Source organism: Oncorhynchus nerka, unplaced genomic scaffold, assembly GCF_034236695.1.
Source record: "Oncorhynchus nerka isolate Pitt River unplaced genomic scaffold, Oner_Uvic_2.0 unplaced_scaffold_3482, whole genome shotgun sequence".
Taxonomy (NCBI): domain Eukaryota; kingdom Metazoa; phylum Chordata; class Actinopteri; order Salmoniformes; family Salmonidae; genus Oncorhynchus; species Oncorhynchus nerka.
Genome location: NW_027037813.1, coordinates 7,574 through 22,423, shown reverse-complemented (window position 1 = coordinate 22,423; position 14,850 = coordinate 7,574). Strand labels below are relative to the sequence as shown.

General features: G+C 52.4%; 1 protein-coding gene across 1 annotated transcript; it reads right to left on the bottom strand.

Moving 5' to 3' along the window:
- Nucleotides 1-1,440: 1,440 nt before the first annotated feature.
- Nucleotides 1,441-14,280, bottom strand: LOC135566746 (phosphopentomutase-like). Its single transcript, XM_065014371.1, is given in 9 exon segments — nt 1,441-1,563; nt 5,380-5,459; nt 5,462-5,568; nt 7,254-7,447; nt 7,995-8,078; nt 9,693-9,887; nt 11,352-11,519; nt 14,207-14,244; nt 14,247-14,280. Coding segments are annotated over 9 exon segments (1,023 nt in total).
- Between the last annotated feature and the right edge of the window lie 570 nt (nt 14,281-14,850).

The following is a 14,850-nucleotide window of genomic DNA, read 5'->3' as shown; positions in this document are numbered from 1 at the left end:
GTGTGTGTGTACCTATAGTGTAGTGTACTATAGTGTACTATAGTGTAGTGTGTGTGTGTGTGTGTGTGTGTGTGTGTGTGTGTGTGTGTGTGTGTACCTATTGCCTCCTCGAAGGCGAACAGTACAATCTTGTTCTGGTCCAGCAGCTCTCTGGCTCTGTTGCCCATCCACTTGAACCCAGTCAGAGTTTCCTGTCCACACAGGATGTGATGTCATAGTCAGGAAGTGCCCTCATCCCCCCCCCTACATCATTCAAACTTTCATTCCATTCATTCACAAAAGGACCTTAGAATATTGACATGAGGTCTGTTCATTGAATGCGTGAGCGAGCTAGAGCGCTGAGAATAAGTGTGTAAATTAAAAGTGTGTGTGTGTGTGTGTGTGTGTGTTTTACCTCGAAGTGGAAGCCCTCCTTGAGAGCGATGGCTCGTAGAATCTTAGAGGAGACGGTGGAGGCCAACATGTAGACCGACTTCACGGTAGACTGGTCCGGGTTGGTCTGTTTCCAACACTGATACACCCACCAACCCAGCAACGCCCCCAACTCATTACCACTGAACACACGCCACTGACCACTACACACACACACACACACACAGAGAGAGAGAGAGACACCTTATACACTCATCAACCCCCCCAACACATTACCCATAATCCCTACGGGCCCCTTCTGTTCCTCAGCAACGCCCCCCAACACATTACCCATGATCCCTACAGGCCTCCTCCCCCTTCTGTTGCTCAGCAACGCCCCCCAACACATTACCCATGATCCCTACAGGCCTCCTCCCCCTTCTGTTGCTCAGCAACGCCCCCCAACACATTACCCATGATCCCTACAGGCCCCTTCTGTTGCTCAGCAACGCCCCCCAACACATTACCCATGATCCCTACAGGCCTCCTCCCCTTCTGTTGCTCAGCAACGCCCCCAACACATTACCCATAATCCCTACAGGCCCCTTCTGTTGCTCAGCAACGCCCCCAACACATTACCCATGATCCCTACAGGCCTCTTCCCCTTCTGTTGCTCAGCAACGCCCCCAACACATTACCCATGATCCCTACAGGCCCCTTCTGTTGCTCAGCAACGCCCCCAATACATTACCCATGATCCCTACAGGCCCCTTCTGTTGCTCAGCAACGCCCCTCAATACATTACCCATGATCCCTACAGGCCTCCTCCCTTCTGTTCCTCAGCAACGCCCCCAATACATTACCCATGATCCCTACAGGCCCCTTCTGTTGCTCAGCAACGCCCCCAATACATTACCCATGATCCCTACAGGCCCCTTCTGTTGCTCAGCAACGCCCCCAACACATTACCCATGATCCCTACAGGCCTCCTCCCCTTCTGTTGCTCAGCAACGCCCCCAACACATTACCCATGATCCCTACAGGCCCCTTCTGTTCCTCAGTAACGCCCCAACACATTACCCATGATCCCTACAGGCCCCTTCTGTTGCTCAGCAACGCCCCCAACACATTACCCATGATCCCTACAGGCCTCCTGTTCCTCAGCAACGCCCCCAACACATTACCCATAATCCCTACAGGCCCCTTCTGTTGCTCAGCAACGCCCCAACACATTACCCATAATCCCTACAGGCCCCTTCTGTTGCTCAGCAACGCCCCCAACACATTACCTATGATCCTTGGCAGGCCCCTTCTGTTCTCAGCAACGCCCCAACACATACCATGATCCCTACATGCCTCCTACCCTTTCTGCTGCTCAGCAACGCCAGGCGGTCAGCTGTGGCTCTGGGCTGAACCCACAGTAGCTCCTCCTCTCCGCCAGGGCAAACGATAGGCCTGTAGGACGGACACACACACCGTTGAAACACACACACACACACACACACACACACACACACACACACACACACACACACACACACACACACACAGCGACTAACCAGGACCCTCCCTCCTCAGGGTTGATATGACTGACCAGGACCCTCCCATCCTCAGGGTTGATATGACTGACCAGGACCCCCTCCCTCCTCCTCTCAGGGCTGGGCAGGACTGACCAGGACCCCTTCCTCCTCCAGGACCCCCCCTCCTCCTCAGGCTGACCAGGACCCCTCCCCTCCTCAGGGTTGACTGACCAGGACCCCTTCCCCTCCTCAGGGTTGATATGACTGACCAGGACCCCCCTCCTCCTCAGGGTTGATATGACTGGTCAGGGTGATATGACTGACCAGGACCCCCTCCTCAGGGTTGGGATATGACTGACCAGACCCCCTTCCCCTCCTCAGGGGCTGATATGACTGACCAGGACCCTCCTCAGTTGATATGACTGACCAGGACCCTCACTCCTCCTCAGGGCTGATATGACTGACCAGGACCCCCTCCTCAGGGTTGATATGACTGACCAGGACCCTCCCCCCTCAGGGTTGATATGACTGACCAGTACCCCCTTCCCTCCTCAGGGCTGGGATATGACTGACCAGGACCCCTCCCTCCTCTCCTCAGGGTTGATGACTGACCAGGACCCCCTCCCCTCCTCAGGGTTGATATGACTGACCAGGACCCCCTCCTCAGGGTTGATATGACTGACCAGGACCCCTCCCCTCCTCAGGGTTGATATGACTGACCAGGACCCCCTCAGGCTGATAAGGACTGACCAGGACCCCCCTCCCCTCCTCAGGGGTTGATATGACTGACCAGGACCCCCTTCCACCAGGACCCCTTCCCCTCCTCAGGGTTGATATGACTGACCAGGACCCCCTTCCTCCTCAGGGTGATATGACTGACCAGGACCCTCCTCCCCCTCTCAGGTTGATATGACTGACCAGGAACCCTCCCCTCCTCAGGTTGATATGACTGACCAGGGACCCCTCCTCCTGGGGTTGATATGACTGACCAGGACCCCTTCCACTCCTCAGGGTTGATATGACTGAGACCCCCCCTCCTCAGGTTGATATGACTGACCAGGACCCCCCCTTCAGGGTTGATATGACTGACCAGGACCCCCTTCCCTCTCCTCAGGGTTGATATGACTGACCAGGACCCCCTCCTCAGGGTTGATATGACTGACCAGGACCCCTTCCCCTCCTCAGGGTTGATATGACTGACCAGGACCCCCTTCCCCTCCTCAGGGTTGATATGACGGACCAGGACCCCCTTCCCCCTCTCAGGGTTGATATGACTGACCAGGACCCCCCTCCCCTCCTCAGGGTTGATATGACTGACCAGGACCCCCTCCCTCCTCAGGGTTGATATGACGGACCAGGACCCCCTTCCCCCTCAGGGTTGATATGACTGACCAGGACCCCCTCCCCTCCTCAGGGTTGATATGACTGACCAGGACCCCCTCCCCTCCTCATGGTTGGTATGACTGACCAGGACCCCCTCCCCTCCTCAGGGTTGATATGACTGACCAGGACCCCCTCCCCTCCTCAGGGTTGATATGACTGACCAGGACCCCCTCCTCAGGGTTGGGATATGACTGACCAGACCCCCTCCCCTCCTCAGGGTTGATATGACTGACCAGGACCTCCCTCCTCCTCAGGTTGATATGACTGACCAGACCCCCTTCCTCCTCAGGGTTGATATGACTGACCAGGACCCCCTCCTCCTCCTCAGGCTGGGATATGACTGACCAGGACCCCCTTCCACTCCTCAGGGTTGATATGACTGACCAGGACCCCCTCCTCAGGGTTGATATGACTGACCAGGACCCTCCTCCTCAGGGGTTGGATATGACTGACCAGGGACCCCTCCCCTCCTCAGGGTGATATGACTGACCAGGACCCCCTTCCCCTCCTCAGGGTTGATATGACTGACCAGACCCCCTCCCCTCCTCAGGGCTGATATGACTGATACCCCCACCCCTGACTGACCAGGACCCCTCCCCTCCTCAGGGTGATATGACTGACCAGGACCCCTCCTCCTCCTCAGGCTGATATGACTGACCAGGACCCCCTTCCACTCCTCAGGGCTGATATGACTGACCTCAGGGTTGATATGACTGACCAGGACCCCCTCCTCAGGGCCCCAGGACCCCTTCCCTCCTCAGGGCTGATATGACTGACCAGGACCCCCTCCTCAGGGTTGATATGACTGACCAGACCCCTTCTCCTCAGGGTGATATGACTGACCAGGACCCCTTCCCTCCTCATGGTTGGTATGACTGACCAGGACCCCCCCCTCCCTCCTCAGGGTTGATATGACTGACCAGGACCCCCTCCCCTCCTCAGGGCTGATATGACTGACCAGGACCCCCCTCAGGGTTGATATGACTGACCAGGACCCCCTCCCCTCCCCTCCTCAGGGTTGATATGACTGACCAGGACCCCCTCCCCAGGGTTGATATGACTGACCCCCCCTTCCCCTCCTCAGGGGTTGATATGACTGACCAGGACCCCCTTCCCCTCCTCAGGTTGATATGACTGACCAGGACCCCCTCCCTCCTCAGGGTTGATATGACTGACCAGGACCCCCTCCCCTCCTCAGGGTTGATATGACTGACCAGACCCTCCCCTCCTCAGGGTTGATATGACTGACCAGGACCCCCTTCCCCTCCTCAGGGTTGATATGACTGACCAGGACCCCCTTCCCCTCCTCAGGGCTGATATGACTGACCAGGACCCCCCCCCTCAGGGTTGATATGACTGACCAGGACCCCCTCAGGGTTGATATGACTGACCAGGACCCCCTTCCTCTCCTCAGGGTTGATATGACTGACCAGGACCCCCTCCTCCTCAGGGTTGATATGACTGACCAGGACCCCCTTCCCCTCCTCAGGGTTGATATGACTGACCAGGACCCCCTCCCCTCAGGGTTGATATGACTGACCAGGACCCCCTCCTCAGGGGTTGATATGACTGACCAGGACCCCCTCCTCAGGGTTGATATGACTGACCAGGACCCCTTCCCCTCCTCAGGGTTGATATGACTGACCAGGACCCCCTCCTCAGGGTTGATATGACCCAGGACCCCCTCCCTCCTCCAGGGTTGATATGACTGACCAGGACCCCCTCCCTCCTCAGGGTTGATATGACTGACCAGGACCCCCTCCCCTCCTCCAGGGTTGATATGACTGACCAGGACCCCCTTCCCTCCTCAGGGTTGATATGACTGACCAGGACCACCCCCCCTCCCCTCCTCAGGTTGATATGACTGACCAGGACCCCCTCCCCTCCTCAGGGTTGATATGACTGACAGGACCCCCCTCCCCTCCTCAGAGGTTGTATGACTGACCAGGACCCCCCCTCAGGGTTGATATGACTGACCAGGACCCCCTCCCCTCCTCAGGTTGATATGACTGACCCAGGACCCCCTTCCCCTCCTCAGGTTGATATGACTGACCCCTCTCCCCTCCTCAGGGTTGATATGACTGACCAGGACCCCCCTCCCCTCCTCAGGGTTGATATGACTGACCAGGACCCCCCTCCCCTCCTCAGGGTTGGGGTATTTGTCGGTGGGGAACTCCGGGTCGGGGTCTTTCTGCTCCTCTACGCGTACGGGGGTCGGAGGTCAAAGGCCTTGAAAGCTGATTGGACGAAGGCGTGTCCGACTCCGTGCACGGAGGTGTGCACGATCTTCACCTCTGAACTCTTGTTGATGTCCCTGAAAGGAGGGGAGAGCAGAGACAGGTCAGACGTGTGTGTGTTACCTGAGGTGTGTGTGTGTTACCTGAGGTGTGTGTGTGTGTGTGTTACCTGAGGTGTGTGTGTGTGTTACCTGAGGTGTGTGTGTTACCTGAGGTGTGTGTGTGTGTTACCTGAGGTGTGTGTGTGTTACCTGAGGTGTGTGTGTGTGTTACCTGAGGTGTGTGTGTGTGTTACCTGAGGTGTGTGTGTGTGTTACCTGAGGTGTGTGTGTGTGTGTGTGTTACCTGAGGTGTGTGTGTGTTACCTGAGGTGTGTGTGTGTGTTACCTGAGGTGTGTGTGTGTGTGTTACCTGAGGTGTGTGTGTGTGTTACCTGAGGTGTGTGTGTGTGTTACCTGAGGTGTGTGTGTGTGTTACCTGAGGTGTGTGTGTGTGTTACCTGAGGTGTGTGTGTGTGTTACCTGAGGTGTGTGTGTTGTTACCTGAGGTGTGTGTGTGTTACCTGAGGTGTGTGTGTGTTACCTGAGGTGTGTGTGTGTTGTGTGTGTACCTGAGGTGTGTGTGTGTTACCTGAGGTGTGTGTGTGTGTGTTACCTGAGGTGTGTGTGTGTGTGTTACCTGAGGTGTGTGTGTGTGTGTTACCTGAGGTGTGTGTGTGTGTTACCTGAGGTGTGTGTGTGTGTGTTACCTGAGGTGTGTGTGTGTGTGTGTTACCTGAGGAGTGTGTGTGTTACCTGAGGTGTGCGTGTGTTACCTGTGGTGTGTGTGTGTGTTACCTGAGGTGTGTGTGTGTGTTACCTGAGATGTGTGTGTGTGTGTTACCTGAGGTGTGTGTGTGTGTGTTACCAGAGGTGTGTGTGTGTGTTACCTGTGGTGTGTTACCTGAGGTGTGTGTGTGTGTGTTACCTGAGGTGTGTGTGTGTGTGTGTTACCTGAGGTGTGTGTGTGTGTTACCTGAGGTGTGTGTGTGTGTGTTACCTGAGGTGTGTGTGTGTGTTACCTGAGGTGTGTGTGTGTGTTACCTGAGGTGTGTGTGTGTGTGTGTTACCTGAGGTGTGTGTGTGTGTTACCTGAGGTGTGTGTGTGTTACCTGAGGTGTGTGTGTGTTACCTGAGGTGTGTGTGTGTGTGTGTGTGTTACCTGAGGTGTGTGTGTGTTACCTGAGGTGTGTGTGTGTGTGTTACCTGAGGTGTGTGTGTGTGTTACCTGAGGTGTGTGTGTTACCTGAGGTGTGTGTGTGTTACCTGAGGTGTGTGTGTGTTACCTGAGGTGTGTGTGTGTGTGTGTGTGTTACCTGAGGTGTGTGTGTGTTACCTGAGGTGTGTGTGTGTGTGTGTTACCTGAGGTGTGTGTGTGTGTTACCTGAGGTGTGTGTGTTACCTGAGGTGTGTGTGTGTGTTGTGAGGTGTGTGTGTGTTTACCTGAGGTGTGTGTGTGTTTACCTGAGGTGTGTGTGTTACCTGAGGTGTGTGTGTGTTACCTGAGGTGTGTGTGTATTACCTGAGGTGTGTGTGTGTGTTACCTGAGGTGTGTGTGTGTGTTACCTGAGGTGTGTGTGTGTGTTACCTGAGGTGTGTGTGTGTTACCTGAGGTGTGTGTGTGTTACCTGAGGTGTGTGTGTGTTACCTGAGGTGTGTGTGTGTTACCTGAGGTGTGTGTGTGTTACCTGAGGTGTGTGTTACCTGAGGTGTGTGTGTGTTACCTGTGGTGACAGTGCTGTTGGATGGCCCTGTAGTACTCTGTGTGAATGTCTTGGAACGGGTCCTTCAGCAGAGGGCTGTGAGACAGAGAGGTTATGTCCCAGGACTCAGGCCAGGGCTCCAGGTTAGCCTCGATGGCTACAGAGATGCCCTTATCATGGGGCGGCACGATCTGGGCACCGTTCTCCCAATACACCTGAGAGAGGGGGAGGGGGGAGACGGGGAGGGGGAGAGACGGGGAGGGGGAGAGCGGGGAGGGGAGGGGAGAGAGAGAGAGAGACAGGGAGGGGAGACAGGGAGGGGGAGAGAGAGAGACAGAGAGAGAGAGAGGGAGAGATAGGGGGAGAGAGAGAGAGAGAGGGGAGAGAGAGAGAGAGGGAGGGATAGGGGAGAGAGACAGGGAGGGGAGAGAGAGAGAGAGAGGGAGAGGAGAGACAGGGAGGAGAGAGGAGAGAGAGAGGAGAGAGAGGGGGAGAGACAGGGAGGGGAGAGAGAGAGAGAGAGAGAGAGGGGGAGAGGGGGAGAGGAGAGAGGGGGAGAGGGGAGAGGAGAGAGAGAGAGAGAGAGAGAGATAGAGGGGGAGATAGAGGGGAGAGAGAGAGAGGAGATGGAGAGAGAGAGGAGAGGGGAGAGACTATTTTACACTGGTCTAATACACCTAGAAACTGCTCAACAGAAACAGACCAATACACCTGAGACAGGGACCTAATCAATAACATTATCAATAAGATAATGACTGTTACCTTGTAGCCGTTGTCCTGTTTGGGGTTGTGGGAGGCGGTTACCATGACGCCAGCACACAGACCCAGATGAGACACAGCGAAGGGCTAGAGAGAGGGAAGACACACACACACACACGGTATGATTCCAGGTTGTTAATGTAGGAGAGGACTATGAACCAAAAGGAGTCACTGGGAAACACTAGCCTGTCGTGTGTCCATGTGACGTGTGCATGATCGAGGAATGGCCCGCTCCGATTGGCTCACAGATTGTTTTGGAAGAGATCCCAGATTGGCTTGATCCCAGGGCCAGAGGGATCAGTAGGTTTGAGTGTGTGTGTGTGTGTGTGTGTGTGTGTGTGTCTGTCTGTTTATTGTACCCTGCAAACAGCAACAAAAAAAAAACCTACTCTCCAGAGGTGAAAGGTCAACTTAATACTCCGCCCGGTAAAAGCGTGGAAAGTCGAGGCCCCTACACTGCGGTAACCCTTGGTTACTGAATATCATGGAGTTGGTTACCCTTGGTTACTGAGTATCATGGGGTTGGTTACCCTTGGTTACTGAGTATCATGGGGTTGGTTAACCTTGGTTACCCTTGGTTACTGAGTATCATGGGGTTGGTTACCCTTGGTTACTGAGTATCATGGTGTTGGTTACCCTTGGTTACTGAGTATCATGGGGTTGGTTAACCTTGGTTACCCTTGGTTACTGAGTATCATGGAGTTGGTTACCCTTGGTTACTGAGTATCATGGAGTTGGTTACTGAGTATCATGGAGTTGGTTACCCTTGGTTACTGAGTATCATGGAGTTGGTTACTGAGTATCATGGAGTTGGTTACTGAGTATCAGGAGTTGGTTACTGAGTATCATGGAGTTGGTTACTGAGTATCATGGAGTTGGTTACTGAGTATCATGAGTTGGTTACCCTTGGTTACTGAGTATCATGAGTTGGTTACCCTTGGTTACTGAGTATCATGGAGCTGGTTACTGAGTATCATGGAGCTGGTTACTGAGTATCATGGAGTTGGTTAAGCCTTGGTTACCCTTGGTTACTGAGTATCATGGAGTTGGTTACCCTTGGTTACTGAGTATCATGGAGTTGGTTAAGCCTTGGTTACTGAGTATCATGGAGTTGGTTACTGAGTATCATGGGGTTGGTTACCCTTGGTTACTGAGTATCATGGAGTTGGTTACTGAGTATGATGGGGTTGGTTACCCTTGGTTACTGAGTATCATGGAGTTGGTTACTGAGTATCATGGGGTTGGTTACCCTTGGTTACTGAGCATCATGGAGTTGGTTACTGAGTATCATGGGGTTGGTTACCCTTGGTTACTGAGTATCATGGAGTTGGTTACTTACTGAGTATCATGGAGTTGGTTACCCTTGGTTACTGAGGTATCATGGGGCGGTTACTGAGTATCATGGGGCCATTACCCTTGGTTACTGAGTATCATGGAGTTGGTTACCCTTGGTTACTGAGTATCATGGAGTTGGTTACCCTTGGTTACGGAGTATCATGGGGTTGGTTACTGAGTATCATGGAGTTGGTTAAGCCTTGGTTACTGAGTATCATGTAGTTGGTTACCCTTGGTTACTGGGTATCATGGGGTTGGTTACCCTTGGTTACTGGGTATCATGGCATGATTACTGGGTTGGCATGATACTTGGCTTTTTAAGGGTGCCTAATTTCCCACCAGGTCCATTAACCAAAATAGACGTACCACGAAGGGTGTGGGTGTGATGTCACAGAACAGGTGGACAGGGACTCCTCGGCAGGTGAACACGGCGGCCGCCAGGCTGGCAAAACGTCTACTGCTGCCTCCACTGGGAGGGTGGGCACGGGCATCAAACCCTACCACCACCCCCCTCTCCTTCAGACACTGCCCGAAACATTGCTCCAGATACTTACAGAACCCCTGGGGAGAGAGAGGGGAGAGAGAGGGGGGAGGAGAGAGAGAGAGAGGTAGAGAGAGACAGAGAGAGAGAGAGAGAGAGAGAGAGACAGAGAGAGACAGAGAGAGAGAGAGAGAGAGAGAGAGGGGGAGGAGAGAGGAGAGAGAGAGAGAGAGAGAGACAGAGAGAGAGAGAGAGAGAGAGAGAGAGAGAGAGAGAGAGAGAGAGAGAGAGACAGAGAGAGAGAGAGGAGAGAGGGGAGGAGAGAGAGAGAGGAGAGAGAGAGAGAGAGAGAGAGGGAGAGAGGGGAGAGAGACAGGGAGGAGAGGAGAAGACAGAGAGAGAGGAGAGAGACAGGAGAGGAGAGAGACAGAGAGAGAGGAGAGAGAGGGGGAGAGACAGGAGGAGGAGAGAGAGGGGGAGAGAGAGGGGGAGAGAGACAGGGGAGAGGGGAGAGAGACAGAGAGAGAGGGGGAGAGAGAGAGGGGGAGAAAGAGGAGAGAGAGAAACATTTGAATAGAACACTGAAAGCATTGTGTGTTGACACCACATATTCAGGATGAGCTAATGACCATGCTGTGTGTGGCTATGACCTGTGTGGTCTGTATGATGGTGAGGTCGTAGGTCATACCTGTGTGGTCTGTATGATGGTGAGGTCGTAGGTCATACCTGTGTGGTCTGTATGATGGTGAGGTCGTAGGTCATACCTGTGTGGTCTGTATGATGGTGAGGTCGTAGGTCATACCTGTGTGGTCTGTATGACGGTGAGGTCGTAGGTCATACCTGTGTGGTCTGTATGACGGTGAGGTCGTAGGTCATACCTGTGTGGTCTGTATGACGGTGAGGTCGAGGTCATACCTGTGGGTCTGTATGACGGTGAGGTCGTAGGTCATACCTGTGTGGTCTGTATGATGGTGAGGTCGTAGGTCATACCTGTGTGGTCTGTATGATGGTGAGGTCGTAGGTCATGCCTGTGTGGTCTGTATGATGGTGAGGTCGTAGGTCATGACCTGTGTGGTCTGTATGACGGTGAGGTCGTAGGTCATACCTGTGTGGTCTGTATGATGGTGAGGTCGTAGGTCATACCTGTGTGGTCCGTATGACGGTGAGGTCGTAGGTCATACCTGTGTGGTCCGTATGACGGTGAGGTCGTAGGTCATACCTGTGTGGTCTGTATGACGGTGAGGTCGTAGGTCATACCTGTGTGGTCTGTATGATGGTGAGGTCATAGGTCATACCTGTGTGGTCTGTATGACGGTGAGGTCGTAGGTCATACCTGTGTGGTCTGTATGACGGTGAGGTCGTAGGTCATACCTGTGTGGTCTGTATGATGGTGAGGTCATAGGTCATACCTGTGTGGTCTGTATGACGGTGAGGTCGTAGGTCATACCTGTGTGGTCTGTATGACGGTGAGGTCGTAGGTCATACCTGTGTGGTCTGTATGATGGTGAGGTCGTAGGTCATACCTGTGAGGTCGTAGGTCATACCTGTGTGGTCTGTATGATGGTGAGGTCGTTCATACAGGAGATCCCTGGTCCCATGGCAGCTCTGAGGCCAGCCGTCCCAAACTCCATCCTAGAGCCAAAACACCTCCGCAGCTCCCCAACCGCCCCCTCCTTCACCAGGCCCTGCACCAACGCCACTGTCTGGGGGTTCTACAGGAGGGGAGAGGAGGGTACAGGATCATCTCTGCAGATCCTCTAGAGCCCCTTTGAAAGTTGAGGAGAGGGCAGTTAAGGGTTGTCCTATTACCCAGTGTCACACCAGTTGAGTTTGGCCCATTGTGGATTTTTAAATATTTTTTACTCATAACAACCAAAATGCATAAAATCCCAGTAATCTGGCGTTTCTGATTCCTCCCCCTGTGTGACTGTGAAAACCGCTATTTTACATTTTCAGGCAATCAAATCATTTTGTATTAAGACACCAATAAGCGAGTGCTTTCAGACATGAATGTCAATCCCTGGAGTGTGTGTGAACATGTACAGAATCATCTCTGCAGATCCTCCATAAAGCCCCTCTTTGAAGAGGGAGGGAGGAAGAGGGAGGAGAGGGGTGAGGGAGGGGAAGAGGGGTGAGGAGGGAAAGGGAGAGGGGTGAGGGAGGAGAGGAGAAGAGGGGGAGTGAGGGGAGGGAAGAGGGGTGAGGGTGAGGGGAAGGGGATGAGAGGGAAGAGGGGTGGGAGGGAAGAGGGGTGAGGGAGGGAGGGGAAGAGGGATGAGGGAGGGAAGAGGGGTGAGGGGGGGAAGAGGGGAGTGAGGAGGGGAAGAGGGTGAGGAGGGGAAGAGGGGAGAGGGAGGGGAAGAAGGGATAGATGAGGGAGGGAGGGGTGAGAGGAAGAGGGGTGAGGGAGGGGAAGGGAGGAGGGGAGAGGGAGGAGGAAGAGGGGTGAGGGAAGGGGAGAGGGAGAGGGATGAGGGGGGTGAGGGGAAGAGGGATGAGGGAGGGAGGGGGAAGAGGGGTGAGGAGGGAAGAGGGGGTGAGAGGGAGAAGAGGATGAGGGGAGGAAGGGAGAGGGGTGAGGGAGGGGAAGAGGGGTGAGGAGGAGGAAGGGAGGGGGTGAGGGGAGGGAAGGGAGGTGAGGGAGGGGAAGGGGAGAGGTGAGGAGGGAAGAAGAGGAGGAAGGGAGAGGGGTGAGGGAAAAGAGGGGTGAGGGAGGGGAAGAGAGGGGTGAGGGGAGGGGAAGAGGGGTGAGGAGGGAAGAGGGGTGAGGGAGGAAGAGGGGAAGGGGAAGAGGGGTGAGGGAGGGAAGGGGAGAGAGGGAGGGGGAGGAAGAGGAGGAAGAGGGGTGAGGGAGGGAAAGGGATGAGGAGGTGAGGAGGGATGAGGAGGGTGAGGAGGGGAAGAGGGGTGAGGGAGGGGAAGGGAGGGTGAGGGTGAGGGGAGGGGAAGAGGGGTGAGGAGGGAAGAGGGAAGAGGGAAGAGGGGTGAGGAGGGAAGGGGTGAGGGAAGAGGGATGAGGGAGGGAGGAGGGATGAGGGATGAAGGAGTGAGGAGGGAGGGATGAGGGAGGGAAGAGGGGTGAGGAGAGGAGAGGGATGAGGGGAGGAGGGAAGAGGGGGGAAGTGAAGCCATGTGAGACAAAAAAGCATGATAGTGCAATGTAACACACCAGTGTCCACCCCATCTCATCCCCAGCCACATGCCTGTAGACTTATTAAGAGGTAACGTTATGTTAAGAGGTTTAATATAAACCACATGTTCTTCTCCCATTTCTGCCTGATTGGTAGCGTCCCGTTTCCCTTTAAAACACACGAATGCCCCTTAGCGGATGGACGTTGATTACAATGCTACAGTAGCCTACAGTAATCGGGGCCAGTTGCTCACTATACTACTGTACGAAGCCAAATAAAGCCACGTCGGCTGAGTACATAGCTAATGAGTCATTAAGAGTCCATCTACGCAAAACATGAAAGTTTTACACTATTGTGGAGAGATGTACTGTTAGGATTCTTTACATACAATAGAAATAAGCGGAATCATTTTTATGTAATTAATTTCATTTATTCTTTTGGCCAAATTTCATATACACAAATGTAAATTTACAAACAGAAAACCACATTTTCATACCCTACAAAAAAGAAATTGAACTGTATTTTAAGACGGTTAAATGCTCTACTAACAAAAAAAAGCTGTTTTGAATTGTAAGTATATGCATGTCCCTTAAGGTCCTTGTGTAATTGTAATGTGATATTGTACCCCCTAGCCCCGCCCCTAGCCCCCCCCCCAGCCCCGCCCCTAGCTCGTTTGTAATCTATGAATGCTTGTGTTCCCTCATGTGCTTTATGTATTGATTTGATATTAATAATAATTTTAAAAAACATGTCGTAAAATACAATGTAGCTGACACGAGTTTATACATCCGGTTCTTGAACGTTGTAAAACACCCGTCTTTAAATCATGGTCACCTAGCTAGTCCTCCCTGGAAATGTCCTACTTTGTATTCAAACTACTGACGTTAGCTGGCTAATTGTTTCATAAATAAATGTATCTGAAGTTGAAAAGGGGGTGATGTACATAGCTAGAGAAACCATGGTTAACTGTTTAGTTAGCTAGCTAGATGACAACAGAAATCCCAAAACATTGTTGAAATACATATGAGTCGTTTAGCAGACGGTGTTTTCCAGAGACCTACAGTAGTGAGTGCATCATGTTTTAGTAGACATGATAACGTTTGGTCTACTGTAATGCACTCGAATTATTATTTTTTAGTTGTGTACTATAACAATTAAAAGTTAGTTAGGGAACTTGGGCCAAAAAAACAACAGGAAGTTAAGAAACGTTTGAGTTGTTGTTAGTAAACGAGCTATAATTTCTTTTACACCACCTCTTGACAACTTACCTTGTCAAACTGCAGCCACTGATTAATGGCTTGGTCAATTTACCGTCACCAGTCGAGGATAAAACATTCTCCATATTGTTCCTTTTCAGCACAAAACTTATATTTTTATGACTGTTAGAGTTGTACTTAGGCATTAATAATACAAAAATATCTCGATTAAAAAAAAAGAAATGTGAGTTCCCAGGTTCACTTCCGTGTTCAGTGTAAAACGGACAAAAACGAGAGACGGAGGCGGTTGATTAAAACGAACTCTAATTGGTCAATGGACTGGACGGGGCTTGCACTTCCGCTTGCGTCACATCGTTTTTTCCTGTCGTTTGGAGAGAAAAAGTAACGTCAACCTCTCTGCTTTTAAAGTGTTTTTTTAATAGACTTTATGTTTTTAATCGAGTCTCTGAAATGGCTAAATAATAAGAAACGCTTGTCTAAAGGTCCAATATTATAACGAATTATTTTCTGAATTAAGTGTCATTGTCTCATTCTCTATATTCTGTCATAATTCATTCCTGTTTTTATTTTGTTTTGTCTTTTAGGTTCTTGTTAATTCTTGAACGCAATGTCTGTCTGTTATATTTTAAACTTAACCTCACTACTAACCTTATGCCTAACCTTAAATTAAGAGCAAAAAGCAAAGTTTTCATGAA